At 33.4% G+C, this 22077-nt stretch overlaps 2 protein-coding genes across 2 annotated transcripts; both read left to right on the forward strand.

Moving 5' to 3' along the window:
• The first annotated feature begins 11952 nt into the window (after positions 1–11952).
• LOC107020338 lies at positions 11953–14453 on the forward strand. The gene is made up of 6 exons (XM_015220658.1): positions 11953–12096; positions 12175–12443; positions 12716–12849; positions 12940–13126; positions 13828–14128; positions 14247–14453. The coding sequence occupies exons 1-6, from the start codon at positions 11953–11955 to the stop codon at positions 14451–14453; spliced, it is 1242 nt and encodes a 413-aa protein (XP_015076144.1).
• A 5333-nt stretch (positions 14454–19786) lies between these two features.
• LOC107020341 (ATP-dependent DNA helicase pif1-like) lies at positions 19787–21859 on the forward strand. The gene has a single exon (XM_015220661.1). It carries the CDS (start codon positions 19787–19789, stop codon positions 21857–21859), a length of 2073 nt encoding a protein of 690 aa, XP_015076147.1.
• The last annotated feature ends 218 nt before the right edge of the window (positions 21860–22077 follow it).

Here is a 22077-nt window from a genome sequence, read left to right on the forward strand (position 1 = left end):
TAGTGTTATTCATTCAGTTGTAAACGTTTCAGACATGAGTTGTCACTTCGGCTAAGTATTACTTTTAAGTTATTTCATGAGTTATATCTTGTGTTTAGGTCTTCCACTTTGTAAGAAAGGCCAAAGGTCTGCTTGAGACCAACAATGGTCTTCGAGTATCGGCCACACCCAGGGTTTAGGCTCGGGGCGTGACATTATGATATGTGAAATTGTAAGTCTTGAAATTATGAATTTTAATATAAATTCTTAAATTTATAATAATGAAATGTTTATAGATTTAAAAACTACACTAAAAGTACTCCAAATAAACATAGCTAATGCATAAACATATGTTTTTTAAAAATTTATGGACTCCTCAAATAGTAACGATTTAATAGAAAATAGGATGAAGGGAGTATAACAATGTATCCATAACCATATAAACTAATTTTTTTTAAAAAAATAAACTTCAGAATCCTTAAACTTAAAATGATAGCTTCGCCTCAATCTCCATAATTACATATGTGCTTTGTCAAGGCCATATGACACTAGTTGTGATTCTGTACCGCTTCTTCCCACATAATGTGGCAAGAAGCAATACAAAAACACAACTAGTTTTATATGCCCTTGACAAGAGTACTTATGTCACTACGACGGTAGAGGTTGATCTATTTTTTTAGTTTTAAGGATTTTTAATTATAAAAGAAAACAAATTAGCTTATTAAGTAATGGATACATTGTTTATATTCCTTGTGCACTATTTTATGTTAAAGTGTTAATCTTTTTGGTGTCCAACAATATTTTACGAAACAATTGTTAATTCATTAGCAATGTTTCTTGGAGTACTTTTCGCGTGTAGTCCTTAAATCTACACACATTTCAGTTTTCTAAATATAATAATTTTATATCCAAATTCATAGTTTCAAGCCTAATAATTTCACATATTATAAGTAAATGTTCAAATACAAGTACAAAAATTTGACTCTAAGCTATGTTGAACCAATAGGAAGATTTGTAGTTTGTTTCCTTANTATATATATATATATATAAAATAATTGAACAACAGTTCCGTATAACGATTAATTTTAATGCCAGATCACTAAATGTAAGGGATCAGAGACATATTCTAAAGTAAAAGAGGAGAAATAATTGAGCTTGGACTGATAGAAAAATCCAAAAAAGTTAGCTCCTATGGATATGCATCTTGATTATATTGCTGACATGCTCATTGATAATTCACCATCCCCTCCTCCTCCTTCTCATGTTGTTGTTTCTACAAACTCAAGGAGAAATGAGGATTCAATTTCTTCCACAGTAAATACTACACCACTTGTTGTTGGTGATCAAGTTCCGAATCAGCACACTCTTATTCTACCTCTGTCTCTACCTCTTCCCTTCCAGTACTACTCGATATGATGTATTCATTCGAAACTTGATCATAATCAACAAGTAGTATAACATTTACGTTGGAAGAATTGATTTCTCCATTCTCCTTAAACTTGTAGCAGCAACAACAATAGGAGGAGGAGAAGGTGATAGTGGCGTATCAATGAGCATGTCAGGACTTCTATTCATAGTAATATCCTTACAAGCGATTTTTTTTGGTTTGCCTTTTTTGTTTTTTTTCAATTAGTCAACGCTCAACAAATTATCTTCTTTTACTCGATATATTGTCTCTGATCTCTTACACTTGGTGATCAAGCCAAAAATTAATCATTATACTAAGTTATATAAATTATTTTTCACACACATTTATATGTACAATGAATGAAATTACAGTTTTGTCTTCTTGTTTGACATAAATCTAGAGTAAAAATCTTGTACTTGTATTTAAAAATTTTACTTATAATATGTACTTTCTTTATCTTGAATTACGTGAAATGGTATGGAGTACGAAGATTAAAACTTATTAGTTTGCCTAGTAATTTGCGCATAAATTCTTCAACTTATTGAAATAAAAATGTATACACAAAAAGTGCTACCAATCAACACAGCGAATAAATCAAAATATTTATAAAAGAAATTGTTTGATTCCTCAAATAATAACAATTTAACATGTATTAGGATGAACATAGTATAAATATTGAATCCATATAACATGAACCAAATGGAAAAATAAATCCAATATCAAATAACAATGGTCGTTTTTACATTTTAAAAAAGAATGGTGTGTAGATCAATTTTGATACAACCTTAACTTGTTTTATTAAGTACATGTTATTTTTCATTGATTTATGAATAAAAATAACTCTAATCACCATAAACATTCAGAAAAATAATCTATGATTGCATTAGAAGTTTATTTTTGTTCTTATAATTTAAGCCTATAAAACACATAAGAAAGTCAAAGTACGTAATTTCACTATTGATTCAGGTTCAAATTCTTCCAAACTTTTTTTTAAAAAAAATTAAATACTTAAAAAATATTGTGATTCAAGATAAAGAATTATTCAAAAGTAAATTTGTGAAACTACAATCAAAGAACAAAATTTTGTGACTGTCTAAACAATAATACCTTCACATAAAATAGGACGAAGGAAGAATATGACTCTCTCTTTTCTATCTTATTTGATACAATTTTGGTGTCTTTTCTAATAAAATTTACTATAAATGTAAAAAAAAGAAGAGATAAATCAAAATATATAATAATTAAAAAATATTTAAAAGACAATTAAAAAAATTAGAATAAGAGGACATACTTGATTATTTGCGAGGGGACAATACCTAAATCTGTATTGCATTTTGAACAAACTTGCAGTTTCTCTTATTTTACCTTCCTCATTATGCAATTCTTGCAATCTACAAGAAAAAATATTATAAATAAATAAATAAAATTCCATTAAAAAAATTATATAAAATAATTATTTTTGTAACACCCCGTATCCAAAACAGACCAAAAATCAGATTTCACAAAATATGCAGGTGCAATCGACGGTTATCATCGACGGACTGTAGCTTGACCCACGGCCCGTATTGCACATCTGTCGTTTGAGTCTGAAACCCCCAAAAACTCAGCCTAGAAAGTTTGACCTAAGGTCCGTAGGTCATACTACGGTCCGTAGTCTATGTCCCTCAATCAACACCCCATATACCCACTCTCTGACATGAACTTCAATTGTTATTTGGTAAACCTTAATTGATCATTACTCTTAGTACAAAATGAATTAGGTGCCCTATATCATTTTCAACAGATAGATAATTGAATTAGCTTTCCATAGACACCGACCTTGCTAAAATCAGACCTTCAAGTAAAACGTTATGCCCGTTTTAGTAAAGGCCTGTCGAACAGACCCAAACGACGGACCTTCATTCCATGTCGTCGTTTGGTCAGACAACAATTAAATAAGGGGTATTTTGGTCATTTTCTACTTTGTTTAAACCCTAAGATACATTGTTTTCACTCTAAATCATCAGATTTTAGTGAATTTAAGCGTAGAAACATAAGTAAATCTTCCATATGTCAAATCATTAATCAAAACATAGAAATTATAAGCAAGAAAGGAGAAAAAGGTCAAGAACCTTAGTTCAAGAACGCAGCAAGGAACTTGCAGTTCCAGCCCTGAAATCTAAGTGTTTCTCCGTGAATTTCATCACAAGGCATATGAGATTTCACTAGTGGGTTTCTTTCACCCATTGGGTCCCTAGTTTTCAATCAAATCTTGATTCTCATATCATGATTAGACCTTGGGTATTAGAATTTCAACAGAACTTGATGAATTAATTAAGTGTATGTTCCAAATTAGATATAAATGTTATTATTCAATTTATTGCATGAATTTCAGAACCTTAGCTATGTATTTATTTAGTTATTGAATTACACATGTTAGGTCAGATATTTCAGTTATTGAGTTATACATGGATCAGTTATTAACTCATAATTATCATACTAAATATTACATTCTCAGTTTGCATGTTCAACTTTGAGCTATCCAGTATTTATAAAAAATTCAGACATAATCAATTAACTAGATAAATCAATGGGAGTAGCATAATACCGAGTTGGACTACACAAATCAACGGGAGTAGCATAATACCGAGTTGGACTAGGGTTCAGCGTACCCAATTAGTCCCAAAAATAATAGTAATGTAGGTTGTAAGTCCCCTCTGTGGGCGATCAATTTAGTGATCATGCCAGCATGCCTTTATACCTCTGGTAGGGTGTATTGGGTCCTTTTGATGGGGCGTATACATCGGAATCCACATTTATCTCATGTGATTTTAATATCGGTTATTAATGGCTCCCACAGTTTAGTCAGTCTCTCTCTTGCATTGATCATTTTATTAGTATATTCAGTATTAAGTTTAAGCATGTTATAAATTGGCCATTGCTTTTCAATTAGCTCAAAATTCAGTATGTCATGTTCTGATTATTATACTTGCTTTTGTGCTTCAATTATGTTTTATTTCAGCTTTGCATGCTCAGTACCTTCAAGTACTAACACATACATGCGCTACATCTTCCCGTGAAGTAAGTTCAGGTTCTCAGCATCCAGATCACGCATAGATTGGTTCTCGATCTACAGTTCAGCAGATTCAGTGGTGAGTCCTCATTCTCTAAGGACAATAGTCATGAGTTTCTTTTCAGTATCTAGTCCTTTAGTTTATGGTTTTGCTAGACTTAGCTGGGGATTAGCCCAGTATTTCTAGTTAATTAGAGGCTTATTTCAGACATAGTTAGTTTCAGTTTAGTATTGAGTTAGTAACTTCCTTGTATTAAACTCATCAGTATTTCATTAATCTTAGTTATATAATATGGGTATTTCCATATTTTCATTTTAAATTATGATTTAGATTTTGCATCAGTTTATATTCTTTAGAGAGATCATGCCAGCAGGGTTAGCTTGGGATCACTTGTGGTCCTAGGTCCCGTGTCCGCGTCTCGGGGTAGCTTGGGGCGTGACAATTTTTTAATCCAAAATATAATATATGATGAATTAACAAATAAAATTTGAAAAGAAAGAAAAGAGAAAAATGTTGTACCATATTTCAAAACACACCTCTTTTAATCATAAAATCCCAAATTAACAATACATAGAAATATATTAGTGTTAATCACTAGGGACAAATGCAATAAATTGATCATTGTCGCGCTCCACTTTTCGCAAAATGTGTTTTAATCATGACCTAATAACTCTTTTAGGACTTCTAAATGTTTTGAGGAGTCGCCACCTAACGAATTGAATGCGCGTAAAGGGACTTATCTAACCTAATTAAATCTAACTAAGTTCAGAGAACCAGAGATCAGGGTAAGGGTTCAAATTACCTCGAGGGGAAGGTGTTAGGCATCCCTTGAGGTCCACAAATGTGGATCTCGACCGTATCTCATGCAACTTATAAGGTGGATTTGATGTTATTGAAGTCATTGTTTTCTTTTGTATTCTGGAAATCATTTCTTGTATATTGCTTAATATAGCATTTTGAAATATTTGATTTGTCTTCTACTAGTAAATGTCAGCATTTTATAATACGACGAGGGGTTCCCAAGTTATTTAACTTTTCTTTATATTCTTAAAGTAACAGTTAACATATCTACTACTGTAAAAATCTCTATAAGTTTACTATATTGGCATATACTTATAAAAGAATCAAGAACCTCAATTTTTTTACTTTTGTACTTTTATTCCATAAGTAAAAGTTATGAATCGCTAACCTATTACCAACACTTTTTGAAAAATAAATATTTATTTACCAACCCATTTTCTCAATGTTACTAAAATTGTAAACGGATTACTAATGTAGATTTTTTGTTATTTAATTTTCCAACCGATTAGTTACAAAATTTAATATATAAACAACCAAATTTACCAATCTATTGCTATCCATTAGTGAAGATATTAATCGGATACCAACCATGTTTTTGCTGGTAACTTTGACAACGAAAATGTCAAAACCAATTTTCATAAATTACCAAAAAAATCTTCTGGTGGTTACCAACCAATTTTTAATAAGTTTACCGACGATTACAATGTGTTGAAAAAATTTACCGACAAACCTTTTAGAAACACTTTGATTTTCATTAGTAACCGTTAAGTAACTCGATTTACCAACAAATATTTTTGTTGATAATTATTCTTTGTTTTGTAGTGTGAGTCACAATAGAAATTCATAAACTGGAAATCATAGATTTTCCTCAATTTAAGATTACTTGATATGGGTGTTGATAGGAAGTAGCATATAGTGAAAAAAATTATAAAGTCGTAGGCAAGTTGACCAAAACACACTTCGAATAAAGTAAAACAAACAAGAAAAAGAAAAAGCCCAGGTCATCTGTGTTTTATATGTCGTGGAATAAATAGTTTACACAAACTATTATTATCATCCAAAATTTTCCAACTATTATCTTTAGCTTTCTAATTCAAAAGAACTCTGCACATATTACCTATTCAAATTATTACAGTCCAAAAAAAATCAAACTTCTTTAATTTTTTGTTGGTTTCTTTTTTTGTTCCTTTATGCACACTAAATAAAGAATAAAGAAACCAAGATACTTTTTGTTGTGATTTTATTGCTATTGCTATGATTTTTTAAATATTATATGGTTTGCATACAAATAATGGAATATATATATTTACAACTAAGGAAAACAATATTTGGTTTGGTTTCCTTCTTATTATTATTTTTTGCACTGTATAAAAGGATATGACTGATTTTGATAAACGGCAAGCTAGGATGAAGAGTGTTTTGACGCGTAAAATTTACAAAAAGTTAAGTAAAGATGTCAGAATCATTGAAGAATGTTGTCATGGATGTGACAAAATTTAATCATGTAATTAACCTAATTTGTAGGGGTTTAATTTTTTTTTATTTTAAGGACGATGATAAATCATTTGTTCTTGTGATTTCATGATCTTGGAGTTTGTATTTTCTTTGTTACATTCTTTTCTATGTTTATTTTATTGCACTCAAGGAGGAGTTATCGAAACAATTTGTCAATTTCTGTCTTCTGAAGTCGATATCTTCAAACTTACTTTGAGAGACTAATGATGAAGGTGCTTTTTGTAATTTTTGGGTTTTCTTTTTCTAAAAAAAAACGATGATATTGAAAAATAAGTTGTTGTAATTTCACAATCTAGAAGTTTGACTTTCTTTTTCGTTCTTTCCAATGTTTTTAAAAAGATCAATTAGAATATAACTTTGGGTGGTTCATTATTATTTTCAATTCAAGTTTTTATTTATTTTGTATTTTATTCTTGTATGATTGTTGACACCCAATACTGACCTTTAACTATTTCAAAAATGTTATTCGATTAAATATGTATTTTTTAAAATATATTTCAAGTTTTAAATGTTAGTTGGTTTTGTCCAAAAATATATATTTAGTATGCATACATTATTAAAAACTATTATTAAAATATTTTAAAATTATTAATACATTTTGAAATAACTATATTACTGAAATGTTTAAAAATTAAAGTGAGTTTAATTACATAAAAAAACATTATAATATAAGTATGTATATATATGTATATATATATATATAGCTTATTCTATTCTTATTTCTTTTAGTTCCAAGTGTATTTCAATTAAATCCACTCTTCCGTTCCAATTCTAGCAAATTTTTATTGCAATTTTGGCCCTTCAAATCCAATCCGATGTGATTTTGAGATTTCATTTTATAAGCTGGAGCATTTATCTTTTGATATTGAATCTCAGCCCTTCATGTATTTAATAATTAACCGTTCAGATTCACCCATCCTTTCTTTTCTTTACGATATCAAAAGATCTAAACCCTGACTATTCCATTTTTCTAGTCTTCCTCTCTAGCCGCCGTCTCTACCACCTTTCGATGACTCTCTCTCTCCCCTTGCCTTTTCTCCTCTCTCCTCCCTTCTCTCTCTTTCCAGCAATGGACTGTAGCCAGGCGAGGGAAACAGAAGCTCAGGGGAGTCCAGGAGCTGCTGGCTTCCTCTGTTTCTCTCCTCTCCTTTCTCTGGTGTGGCAGACGAAAGAAGCCGGCCATACAAGCTACGAAACAGCAGCAACCAAGAGACTCCGGTGATGGCGGCAGTACCAGAAGCTCCAGCCAGCGGAAACAACTCAACTAGCCAGTAAAACGTAAGCAACAACAGCAGCAGCCATCTCCGGCACAAAATCAGAAGCCAGCCAGCGAAGAATAGCAGCGACCAGAAAACCTCCAGACTGCGTGCTCGGGCAAAGCCAGCAACCAAATGAATTCAATAGTTGCGCCCAGTCGCCTGCCTCCTCTACCCTCTCTCATTTCTGGACAATTGCTCCGAACCAGTGATAAAGGCTAACTCCAGTGAAGCTTTGAATGTTTTAAAATGGTCAAAAGCCAGATATTTAATCGATCCGTTCGGGTACATTTCTTTTAAAATCATTATCTCATCTTAGCAATTCTAATCTTCTTCTTATATGCAATGTGATGCATGTTTCGTGTAGAAGTTCTCTTAGTCCTAAAATTGAACTACTAGTTATGACTTTGAGATTTTAAAAATTGTTTATGTGTGATAGAAAGTTTAATTATAGTGTCCTTCATGTACTTGCTTGTCTTTATCGCTTAGCTCATTGTCTGCTTCACAAGAATATTCTGTGGAAGTTTTCTCTTTTATTTTTAACTATAGCTTGACTGTCGATTCTTGGTTAAAGTTGATATGCTTGGTTATGAAATCATTGATTATCTTGATGAGATGTACCTATTGTTTATTATCTCCAATATTGTCATTTTATCCCTTTAATCGATGCAATTTTACTTGTTGCAGTGGTAATAATTTTGTATGATAATTTCAACTGCTATTTCAGTTTAGATTGATCCTCGACATATTTCTCATTTCTTGTTTTGAATATATTATATGAAGAATGTGCAAGTACTTCTTGACTTGTGTTTTCTTCCTTTAATATTATTATATCAATGCTTGAAATTGATTAATTGATACAAAGGTGATTTTTATGGTATTGTGCTAATCCGGAGAGATTTCGTGTCTCTTGGGTAAGTTAAATTTTGATTATTATTTTATTTATTAATCTTAATTGATCATAATTTCCTTCATTGAAGTTGAATTGATTCTCACTTGTTATATTTTATATTTTAGTAAAACTATATTTGATTAAGCGAAAAATAATTTAAAATAATATTACTTATTTGGTTTTTTCTTTAAATAAGGTAAATAATATGTGATTGGTCCTAAGTAAATATTTCTACTTTAAGTGGTTAGTTGTTCTTCCATTAGTTTAAATTTATGTTGCATAATTACGTCGAATGCTGTTGTGCGTTAGAATGAATAAAAGGAAGCACTCGAGTTAGTTTGCGCTCTTCTTCTCTCTATGTGAGATAATGTCTATGGTTATTCTTTATTTGTTTTGATCTCCTATGTATGTTTCTTTTGTTTGTGTATGCGCGTGCGCGCGCTTGCGTGTGTGTGTGTGTGATATGTGTGTGTGGGGTTGGGGGTTGGGGTGGGGGGATCATTCAAGGACAAGGGAAAATTATGTGCTAATTTTTTCTCATTTATTTTGTTAGGGGTGATTGCTATAAAATCTTCTTATGTGTAAATTACTTGAACAATGCAAAAGTATTATAGTATCTCTTAAATAATCATCTAAAATCAACAATTGGTTTGTATTTGTCTTAATATCCAACTGGTGTAATAAATGGTCCCTGTATGAGAAAAATATAGTAAATATTTGTTTATAAATAATATTAGATTCCATGCATATACGACCTAATGTTGCATAAATTTTGACTCTTTGTTCACGTAAATCTTCTTGCATGTTACTCTGTTAAGAGATCCTGTTTAGGATGTAACAATTAATTTTGGTAACTCATTTAAGAGTATATTTTGGGATATAAAAATCAACATATTGGCTTTAACGCTACCTACAATATAAATCATGTTTATATGTGTTGCATATTAATACTGTCATGTTAACTCAATTCTCATATGTTAAGGCTTATGGTTACATATTTTCTAACATGTAGATTGATTAGTAATCCTGACTCTAGAAATTATGCAATATGTCTGACCTTTGAATTATTTAGAATCATGTTCTTAGGTATTATTAAGCAAATTTCAGCATGTTGAAAAAATATGATGATTCTCTTCTTATTTGATACAAACTCGTAAATAACTCTATATTACAGTAGTTTTCAACCACTTAAAATAAATCAATTATTTTTTAGCATGATAAAAAATTGAGTTACTATTATGCCTAGTCTGTCACCGTACCATGACATTTTATCCAAAAAATAAAAATTAATAACTCATCTTTCACTCCTACATGCTAGTTTTCTTGGTAAATAAACTGTCCTCCAAAATGAAAGTAAATTAATGCTTTACTTTAAATCTTCTACTTTTAAATTCTTGCCACATAAAATAAGATGCTAATTTTTTCTCTGCATGCTCATCTGCCCTGTTCAAATATGTCAATAAATGAATTTTGCATTTTGCTACTTAAAACCAACATTGACCTTTGTAATATTCTGCTTGTTCTTATTATCTTATTACTTGTTATTTACTCTTTATTATTATGTTTTTTTTTTGAACACATACCTAGCATGAAACCTTCACAACTATGTGTGTTTGAAATCATGTTTAATAAAATTTAGAAGTCCATGTGAGATTTATGTGCTAAATGCTCGTCCTATTTGTTTGACTTGGTGTCTAGGGGGCCTATTTGGAGCATAATTTTTTCATTCAGTCTAAAACCTCCTTAAATAGTAGTACAATTCCTTTGAGAAAATAAGCTGTGGCACCAGACACCTTTTAGGACGTTATGCAAGCGGTAGTGGTGTAGGGGTACTTTAGGCCCTACAGAGATGATGACATTGCCTCGAGCCGTAAACGACAAACATATGTTTTGTCTTTCCCTATATAGAAGACGAGCATTGATCCGTTAAGTCTTTTGAGTTTCCCTTCCCTTTTCCCTTTTTATGTGTTATAATTATATTTATTTGGGGTGGTTTACTATATAAAATAAGATTTTGCACTTGACTATTTAAATGTGTAATATGTGTCACCTCACTTTTCCCGTTATTTGCTTAGTATTTGTTTTGTTTTACATTATGTTATTACCTAGTCTCGCATGCTTAAACAATTTTTTGATTGAGTGTTTAATATTATTCATCACCTAGATGACATGTTTAAATTGAATAACCAAAATGAAGTGACCATACTTGCTACTTTTAACCCCCCACATAAGTAGCATGAAATACGGTCGGGATCCACATTTGTGGACCTCGACGGAGGCCTAACACTTTCCCCTCGAGGTAATTTGAACTCTTACCCTAATCTCTGGTTTGTTGAACTTAGTTAGATTTAGTTATTTTAGATAAGTTCCCTATTGCGCATCAATTCGTTATGTGTCGACACCTCAAAACATTTATAAGTCCCAAAAGAATTGTTAGGTCGTGATTAAAACACATTTCGGAAAAAATGTAGCCCGATAGTGATCAATTTATTGTATTTGTCCCTAGTCATTAACACTACTATATTCTTATGTATTATTAATTTGGGATTTTATGATTGAAAAAGGTGAATTTTGCAATATGGTTCAACATTTTTCTCTTTTCTTTCTTTTCACTTTTTATTTGTTAAATCATTATATATTATATTTTGGTGAAAAAGTTAATTATTTTATATCAAATTTTTAAAATTGAATTTGATTTATATATGTTTAATATCATATATATATATAAAAGAAAATGTTATTGTCGCCTACGTGGCAGCTTCCCCATCGAGAAAACCCTTCCACTTTACAATATTCCCTAAAATACCCTTCTTTAAATGATCCCCCACACCAGACGCCTCTTCAGCCCAAACAATTTGTCGTTTTACATTCTGTTTTTCCTTCTTCACACAACGTGTCCTGTCGCCGGAAACAACCATTCATTCTGCCTTCTTCGAAACAACACGCCTCATCGTCAACGGTTTCAACCTCTCTATAAAATGGTTAACACCCTTCGTACCACCCAGTCTCTATCACTTCTTTCTGTCTTTCTGCCAAAGAAATCTAAACATGGCTTATTCACTACTTTCTGATTTGGATGCTACTCGCGAAGACTGGCTGATTAGAGTCCGAGTCTGCCGGCAGTGGGAGTTTATTAATTACATGCGCAGACCAGACATGATAAGCCTTGACATGATACTAATTGATGAAAAGGTATGCACAATTCACATCCTTTGCTTCCAATTTTTAATATCCTTATTACGCAGTGTCTTCCACATTGACTTCTCTCAGGGAACTTTGATGCACGCAATAATATGGAAGAACCAAGTCAATAAGTTTCGTGATAAGTTGAGTGAAGGATTTGCAGTCATTATTAGAAACTTCAAAGTTTCAGCATTAACCGGTGACTACAGACCAGTACAGTCGAACTTTAAAATAACATTTTTGCGGAAAACTGCCATCCAAAAACTACAGGATGATATTGTCCATATCCCTCAGAATGGTTTTCAGTTTATTCAACCAGAAGTTATTCGCTCAAGGATCAACAACAACATTCTACTGTCAGGTATATTTATTCCTTTCATTTATGTTAGACGCTGTGTGGACCGTATACAATGAATAATTCCCCTCCTAACTTGTAGATGTTGTTGGATGCTTATGCGGAATTGGTGATGTAGAAAGTGTGGGTTCAAAATAGAAGAAGCCCGACATACACATTCTTACTGATCCGTATTTTTCTTAACTCATTTACGTTCATATTCATTCATCCCCAAATTGCAGCATTAAAACTCATATTGATTCACTGTGTAATAAATTACACTTATCTTTTTAGAGAGGATCTGACTATCAAAGCAAGGATAACTTTGTGGGAGGACCATGGCGAATCATTTTACCCCTATGTATATCCCAACGACTTTGGACCCTACATTGTCATTATCACTGCTACAACGGTCAAAGAATTCAGAGGTATGTACTTATTCTGAACATGCTGCAACATTATAGTAGTGACATGTATATGCCGTTATGACAATTAGATTGTTGTTTATTTCATAATAGGCGAACTAACTTTTGCCACCACCGCTGCAAGTAAAATTTATGTCAATCTTAAAATGGACAACATCACCGCCTTGCTTCATAAATTCTCAAAGAAGTCAGTTGATGTTGTAACTATTGCGAGTGGAAACTCAAGTAACGTTCCCAATGCACAAGCTATGTTTGAAAACAGGATGACTGTTGCAGAATGGCATAATACATAAATGTGCCCTTTAACTTGGTTTCAAATCACATTTATGCCCTTCAACTTTGGATGTGCACAAATAAACACTTAAACTTGTATAAAGTTGAACAAATAGACACACATGTCCTACATGTCATCCTACATGTCATTTTTTTGTCCTACGTAGTGTCCTACGTGTATTGTGCCATGTAGGACTCAAGTGTTTATTTAATTAAAAGTTGGATAGTTAAAGTGCCTGTTTGTGCATTATGAAAGTTCGAGGTCAAAATTAAAATTTGAAGCTAAGTTTAGGGTCCAATATATGTATTATGCCGTTGTAGAATTATTAGATTCTGAATGGAGTCCCGACATAGAGGTTAGTACCATAATCACCCTTCAAACGAAAATCACCTGCATTTTATCAACATACTGCCTCTTTTTTATATGTGTACCAATGTATATATGTTTTAATGTATGTATCTTCATTATTCATATGGTAGGAATGTGTGGTTACACTCCGCGCACAAATCACTGCAGTAGAGAATTTCTTTGATTGGTATTACATTTCATGTAACTTCTGCAACAAGAAAGTTGAATCTTCAAATGGTGTCTACACATGCCCGAAGTGCAACAAACAATGTGACTTACCATTGATTAGGTAAGCAAATAATAAACATTCTATTCACACCTTATATTTGAAGGAACACTAACGTTTTATACACACACAGGTTTAAAATCCACATTAACGTCAAGGACAATGGTGGGAACACTACTTTGGTCCTGTTTAATGGAGTCGCTGAAAAAATTCTTGATACTTCTGCTCACAAGTTGGTTAATCGTTTGTCCAAAAGCGAGACAAATATACCGCCCCAGATTCAAAGTCTTTGCGGGATGGAATTGGTCTTCAAACTCAAATTGAGTAGTTTCAATTTGAAAGAAGGGCTGGAAAACTATACAGTCACAAAAGTTTATTTGCCTGATAAAGAATTAGAATTGCAGCACCGCATAAACAAATACAAAAGGGTTAAGGTATACAGTGTGATTTTTTTGTCAAATTCAAACTCTCTTGATAGTAAATCATTCATCTTCTGTACCATCCATTCAACATAAACCCTCCTTAATTATTGGAATGGTTTTTACAGTACAGGGTAAAGAGAAATTGGAAGATTCCACTGAACAAACAGACTTCAATGCGGAAGGATCAAACACAGACTACTCTAAAGAACTTTCTGATGAAGAAGACACTTTTTTTTCCAAACAAAGAGTTTATTCAAGAAAGTTGAAGAAGCGAAGGAACTTATTTATAGCTGACAGTGAAGAGAGTGATGGTGACACCATAAAAAGGACAAAGTAGAGTTATTTTTATGCTAGGGACCTTAACATTATTAGTTTGCTCAAAAAGTGAGAACTTTTTTTGTTTAACAGTGGCTATATATAGTTGATGTTTGTTATGGTAGGTGATTAGGTTTAGTTTAGTGTCAAATAATCTTCCATTACTAAATGCACATTTCTATAAAAGTTGAGTTGTTTATATATGCCATCTCCCAACACACATTTTTCTCCTTAAATTATACGTAGCTACTTATCAAGTTGACAATTCGTCGCTCAAATTACGGTCTTCTGAAAATCCTCACCCACAAACATATTAAACTTTGTTGGGAGTCGTTACTGCATAGTTGAACAATAAAATGCAATAATTACAAAACCATTTTCGGAGAAGTCAAACAAAGATACAAACTTGTTGCATGAGCAGCTTTTTTTATGGCCCTTGCACCTCTCCAAATCTCATGCTGAATTGCTGCATTCTGCTCTTCACCGCCTGACTATTTAGATATTGCATTTGCTATTCCAGGAAAGAAATATAACTCACTTTCGCCGTCATTACGAGGCCCATAAACCTGCATACAAAACTCAAAACACTTACTAAGCAGATACAAAACTAGAGCCATCTTCGCAGACATTGTTTGTGGTGGCTGTAAATCATCTGAAATGACAATTTTATCATTTCACAATTCGTGAGATCTTGTAATACTAGGTACTAAGATTTAATATTTTTCCTCTTTAGCAGGGATTAGTTTCATTCTCGTAATAGATTACTCAGTAGAGGCCAATGGCTGTAGAGACAAGTCATGTTTGAAAAGATCATTTTCTCACTTTGTTTTTGCTGATGAATTAGTTTTGCAAGTGATTTTTTTTCCTTTATATGTCTCTTGTATTTAAAATGTTCAAATTTAAAAAATTGTCTTCCATCAGTCAATTTATGTTTAAGGAAAATAATACCAGCATTCTTCTTTGAGAAAACAAAGGACATATTCAGGCATTGAATTAATGATCTGTCAGCATATTTTCTATCACACAGACATGAACAGACTAGACACTTGAGTGATAGCTAAGTTTCAGTCTAAGATAAAGCAAAACTCAACAGAGATTCAACCAACAGACACGTAAAATCTTTTTCCATATCATTTTTAAAAGTGAAATTCTTAGACAGCCGAAGAACACATGCATAAGTGCAATTCATGAGAACCTTTTGATCTATGAAGAAGAGCCAAACAGAAATTCAAAAACGTCTTAATTCCAATTATCTAAAACTATATGTTTAAAAATGAACCATGAAGAAATCAGAAGGAGATCCATTCAGAAGTGTCTCAGTCTCATCATGTTTGAAGTCAACTTTCATATTTGAGATGTGAGTATAAAAGGCAGACACTATACAAAATAACCTATTTTACAATCGCAACATATTCCACCACATAATCCCCACAGCATCTCTGGAGTACTTTAAAATATGTGGTTCAACACATAAACCACAATGAATCTAATTAGTTAAAACTAAATAAAAAGAATCAACTACAAAAATAAAACGACATGACAACTGACTGTCTTAATGGACTACTCAACTCTGCCGCACCGAAACGTTGTGTCCTTTCGGACACTTAAAACACACCAATTCCACCACCGGACCGAAATGGTGTGTCCTTTCATACAGTTACTTTACACCGATTCCTATTGATATAAAATAGGAACAAACAATTACTTTCTTCATAACACAACTAAAATCCAACCTTCTGCTACTAAGAAATCTATTGCAACACATTGCTCTATCAACAGAACCAAATTGGGCAGAAAACTTACCATCAAATCTATTGCACTACACTAAAAATTCAGTACACCATATATTGGCCAGTATACTTACCAACATAAATTTAAAAAAAATTCAGAATTACCAGATCATGGGGCCAGACATAATGGATTTGATAACACACAGTATTAAGGCATTTTGTGGGTCTACAGATATTTCCTCCGACATTCAGGAACTACACCAGATTCTACCTCAGTTAGAAAGCAAATACAGGAAGTACAAAAAAAATATGAAGTGTAATACATTAACAACAACCTATAATACGCGGACAGAGGAATTAGTAAATATAAGAAAATTACTGCCAAAGTGTTCTCGCCTGAAGAGGAAACTCACATTACTTCAGAGGAAATACAAAGATCACCCACAGAAGCAAGCGGATTTGGTTATACGTTTTCTCAAAAAAATGGCAAACGAGATGAAACTAACTAATATCACAACTATAAAACGGCAACAACAAATACATGGTACGTTCAAATTAACTCGAACATACCACCACACCCGACCCAATTAGTTAAATTGTATACTACTTAATACGTAGGAAATATAAAGACTGAAAAACGTGATAAAACCGATCAATTACACATGCACATCATCTGTTACTATGTAACTCTCTTCTCTTACATTATCTGAATGCCTGACACATAAAAAAATAAACAGAGAAATATTATTGCTAGAAATTAAATGAACCCATTCTTTACTAATAAACAACTTCCCAAATGTACAATACTTAGTAACTAACATTTTCAAAAATATTTTTCAGGGATCCAACCTAACCAGTCCTATGATTCGGTTATGGATGAATGTGAAGACGTATCAAATCCAAATCAGTATCACAGAGGCAACAACCCTATCATTTGCCAGAAAACAAGTACATTTCAAAAACTTTCAATTTAACACATTATTACCTATGCACCTAACTCTACATAAGGTTAGGAAATTCAATATTTGTGCATATAATACTTAAACTCATTAGCTGCAATCTTCTATGACAGGTGCATATAAGAAAGTTTGGAATTTAGGGCCTCCAACCTACACCTGCCAATATTGCGGAGCAATTCTATGGTATGAAGAACGGACAATCAAAAGTACAAATACACGACAACCCAAATTTTCAATATGTTGTATGGAAGGTCGTGTTTCTTTACCATTACTGAGCCAACCACCACCCTACCTTCAATATCTTTTGAGCACTACATCCGGAAAAATAGGTGTACACTTTAGAAAAAATATCAGGGTATACAACTCCATGTTCGCATTTACATCTATGGGAGGCCGAGTTGACAAATCAATCAATCGTACAAAAGGTGCTTATGTATTCAGAATCAGTGGACATAATTATCATCATGTTTGCTCTCTCTTACCTGAAATTGGAAAAAACCACAATTTGCACAACTATATATATATGATACAGACAATGAAATAGAAAATCGAATCAACAGTCTAATGCATGAAGAAGTTCAAGTAGAAATTGTTCAGGGAATATGTGAAATGCTCGACGAGCATAATGTTCTGGTAAAATCATTTCGTATGGCAAGGGATAGATATAGAGAACAACCACAAATAGAGTTTCGCCTGCGTCTTCTATCAGAAAGGATTAAAGACGGTCGGCAATACAATATACCTACGGCTTCAGAAGTAGCTGGATTGATCATTGGCGATCTTACAGATGCTAACTTCCAGCGAGATGTTATTGTTGAACACCGCAAAAATGGGCTCCAAAGGATCACCGATTTACACCCAAGTTTCATGTCAATGACTTACCCATTAATACACCCATACGGTGAAGATGGATATAGACTGGGAATACAATTGGTGTCTCAAAGCCAAAAAACTTACACACGAGAGCACATGACAATGAGACAATATTATGGATACCGCATACAACAACGACTTAATGAGGGGCGCACACTTATACAGGCTGGCAGGCTACTGCAGCAGTACATTGTGGATGGTTACATGGCAATTGAAGAGGAGCGATTTAGATATATACGAAATAACCAACCAAAACTTCGGGCTGATCTTTTTGGGGGCTTAATGGATGCTGTTGTAGGTGGAGATTCTGATTGTTCACAGGTCGGGAAAACAATTATATTACCTTCGTCACACACGGGGGGACCTCGTTATAGGGCACAAAATTATCAAGATGCAATGGCTATATGTAATGGGCTGGATACCCGAATTTATTTCTTACCTTCACATGTAACCCAAAGTGGCCAGAAATAAAGGCAATGTTGCACCTAATTGGTCAACATGACGATGGTAGTCGGGTAGACATCATATGCAGGGTTTTCCAGATCAAGCTGGCCCAACTAATGCAACATATTAAAAAAGATAAACCATTCGGGACAGTAATAGCATGTAAGTTCTTTCTATCAAATACTCTTATATACCTTCATACTTTAGCGCACTGTATGCATCATCTAAAAATGTATTAACATATTACAAAATAGTTTACTAAATAGTGCCAACTAAGATAAGGAAATATCCACCTTATAATAGCCAGATGCACCACCCAGTTTACCAGGAATTAAACAAGGAAATTCTGTACAAAAAACTATACTACGCACGAAATACATGATATACACGTGCAATACTTTATTTTGGAATTTATATGAACGGGAAAAGAGAAATACTCCCAAAAAAATAGAAGGAACTACAATATTAAATAGGAATTAATACAACTTCCGACATCCTAACCAAAGCCATTACTATGCAGGTATATATACAATTGAGTTCCAGAAAAGAGGCTTGCCACATGCACATATATTGTTGTTCCTTCATGAATCACAAAAAAATCCTACAGCGGAACATATTGACAGAATAATATCCGCTGAAATACCTGACCTTGAAGAAGATCCAGATGGGTATAATGCAGTGAAGAACTTTATGATACACGGACCATGCGGACAACTAAATCCCTGCTACCCATGTATGAGACAAGGGAAGTGCACAAAGCATTTCCCTAAGAAATACAATGACCAGACAAATTTTGATTGGGATGGATTCCCTATTTATAGGAGACGCAACACAGGTATTGAAGTGAAGAAAAATGGATCCAGCCTAGACAACAGATATGTTGTTCCGTACAATAGGAACTTGCTTGTGCAATTTAATGCACACATAAATGTTGAAGTCTGCAACTACTCAAGGTCAGTGAAGTATCTATTCAAGTATGTTCATAAAGGGTCTGATAGAGCAACAGCAATAATAGAATCAACAGATTCAACAAAAGACAACGATGAGATCAGAAAGTATCTAGATTGCAGATACATTTCAGCTACCGAAGCATGCTGGAGGATATTCCAATTTGACATACATTACAGACAACCAGCAGTTGAGCGATTACCATTCCATTTACAAGGACAAAACACCATAATATTCGAAGAATCAAGGCGAGCTGAAAGCGTATTGAACAGACCAGATATTGAAAAAACAAAATTTACAGAATGGTTTGAAGCAAACAAAGAGTACCCCGATGCAAGAGATCTAACATATTCTTATTTTCCTACACGGTGGGTATGGAATGTAAAACAAAAAAATGGACTATGAGGAAAAAAGGTCGGGCAGTTGGTAGAATCTATTTTGCACATCCAGCAAGTGGAGAGCGTTTTTATCTGCGCATGTTGTTAAATTTTGTCAAAGGCTGCACTTCATTTGAAAGCATAAGAAGAATTAATGGAGTAGATTATAAAACCTTTCGAGAGGCTTGCTACGCATTAGGTTTATTAGATGACGACAAGGAGTGGAATGACTGCTTGTCAGAGGCTGCACAATGGGCAAGTGGAAATGAACTGCGCAATCTATTTGTGACTATTCTTATTCACTGCCAAGTTTCAGATTCACACAAGCATTGGGAGAATAACTACAACATATTATCAGAAGATATCACATTGATGCAGAGAAAGCGTTTACATCTGAAAGATTTGCAACTAACTGACAAACAAATAGAAGCGTATTCCCTGTTAGAAATTGAAAACATGCTCATAAAACAGGGAAGAAGTTTGCGAGACATAGAAGGGATGCCACTGCCAGATAATACATTAATGCGGAATGTGGGAAATCGCCTAATTAATGAAGAGCTAGACTATGACAAAGGGGAAATAAAAAAAATGCACGACAAATCATTTAAACTATTAAATAGTTTTCAATTACCGGCATATGAGGCAATAATATCATCAGTTGATAATAAAGAAGGCAGATTATTTTTTATACACGGACATGGTGGTACAGGCAAGACATTTCTATGGAATACAATTATTTCAAAAATCAGATCAGAAACAAAAATAGTTCTACCAGTCGCCACTTCAGGTATAGCAGCTTTATTGTTGCCGAACGGTAGGACTGCTCATTCGCGGTTCCATATTCCGCTTGACGTCACACCAGAGTCAACATGTGACATAAAACAAGGAAGCCAATTAGCAGAACTACTAAAGAAAACATGTTTGATAATTTGGGATGAAGCTCCAATGGCAAACAAATATTGTTTAGAAGCCTTAGACAAGAGCTTGAGGGACATTCTTCGAGATAGGTATGAAAATAGTTCTGACAGGCCTTTTGGGGGACTAACAATCGTGTGTGGTGGTGATTTCAGACAAATCCTGCCGGTAATTCCAAAAGGAACAAGAGCTGATATTGTTGATGCGTCGCTAAACAATTCGCACCTGTGGCCCTATTTTTCAATTTATGAACTAAAGGAAAATATGCGTCTTACTTGTGGAAAAGTCATGGGTTCTGAAGCTGAAAGAATTGCAAGTTTTGATAGATGGTTATTGCAGATTGGAGATGGATCAGTTTATGCTGATAAAAAGATGGAACTCATTAAGCTACCGCCTGATATATCCATTGCACCATCACACAATCAATTGAAATCAATTGTAGATGCAGTATATCCATCTCTATTACAGAATTACAACGACCCGACATACTTGAAAGAAAGAGCCATACTAACACCAAAAAATGAAATGGTTCATGATCTAAATGAAAAAATAATGAATATTATACCAGGGGAAGGAAGAACCTACTACAGCTCTGACAATGTGTGCAAAGCAAGTGTGAACACTAATGAGGAAGATATATTGTACCCCACTGAATTCCTTAATAACTTACGATTCTCAGGCATCCCTAACCATGATATACACTTAAAAGTAGGAAGTCCGGTTATGCTTCTTAGAAATCTCAATCAAACAGAAGGACTATGCAACGGTACAAGATTAATGATCACACATCTAGGAAAATTGTCTGTAAATGCAAACATCATATCGGGTAAGAACATCGGCACAACAGTCACAATACCCAGAATTATCATGTCTCCAAATGATTCAAAATGGCCATTCAAGCTTAACAGACGGCAACTTCCTTTAGCAACCTGTTATGCCATAACAATCAATAAAAGTCAAGGACAAACTCTTCAGACAGTTGGACTGTATCTTCCAAAACAGGTATTCACACATGGACAATTATATGTCGCAGCATCACGTGTAACAACAAGAGAAGGATTGAAAATATTAAATGCAGACGAGGACAGTGAAGACCATACACACATTAAAAATATTGTTTACAGAGAAATATTCCAGAATGTATATCCAAGACTTGTAGAAACACATGATGTCACGTTATAAACAACATAGTCAATCCAAAAAATGACGCATCAGCTACAAATACATACATTGAAGGTGATCACTCACATAACGAATGGTCATACGAATCTTACAAAGGACAATATGGAAAACATATGAACATGAATCACATATAATGTAAGGGCAATTGGATCAGTAGCTTACTATTGCACACAATATTGAGTTTGTGTTTCTATACGACTAACTTATTAAATATCAAT

This window comes from Solanum pennellii, chromosome 1 (genome assembly GCF_001406875.1).
Source record: "Solanum pennellii chromosome 1, SPENNV200".
Taxonomy (NCBI): domain Eukaryota; kingdom Viridiplantae; phylum Streptophyta; class Magnoliopsida; order Solanales; family Solanaceae; genus Solanum; species Solanum pennellii.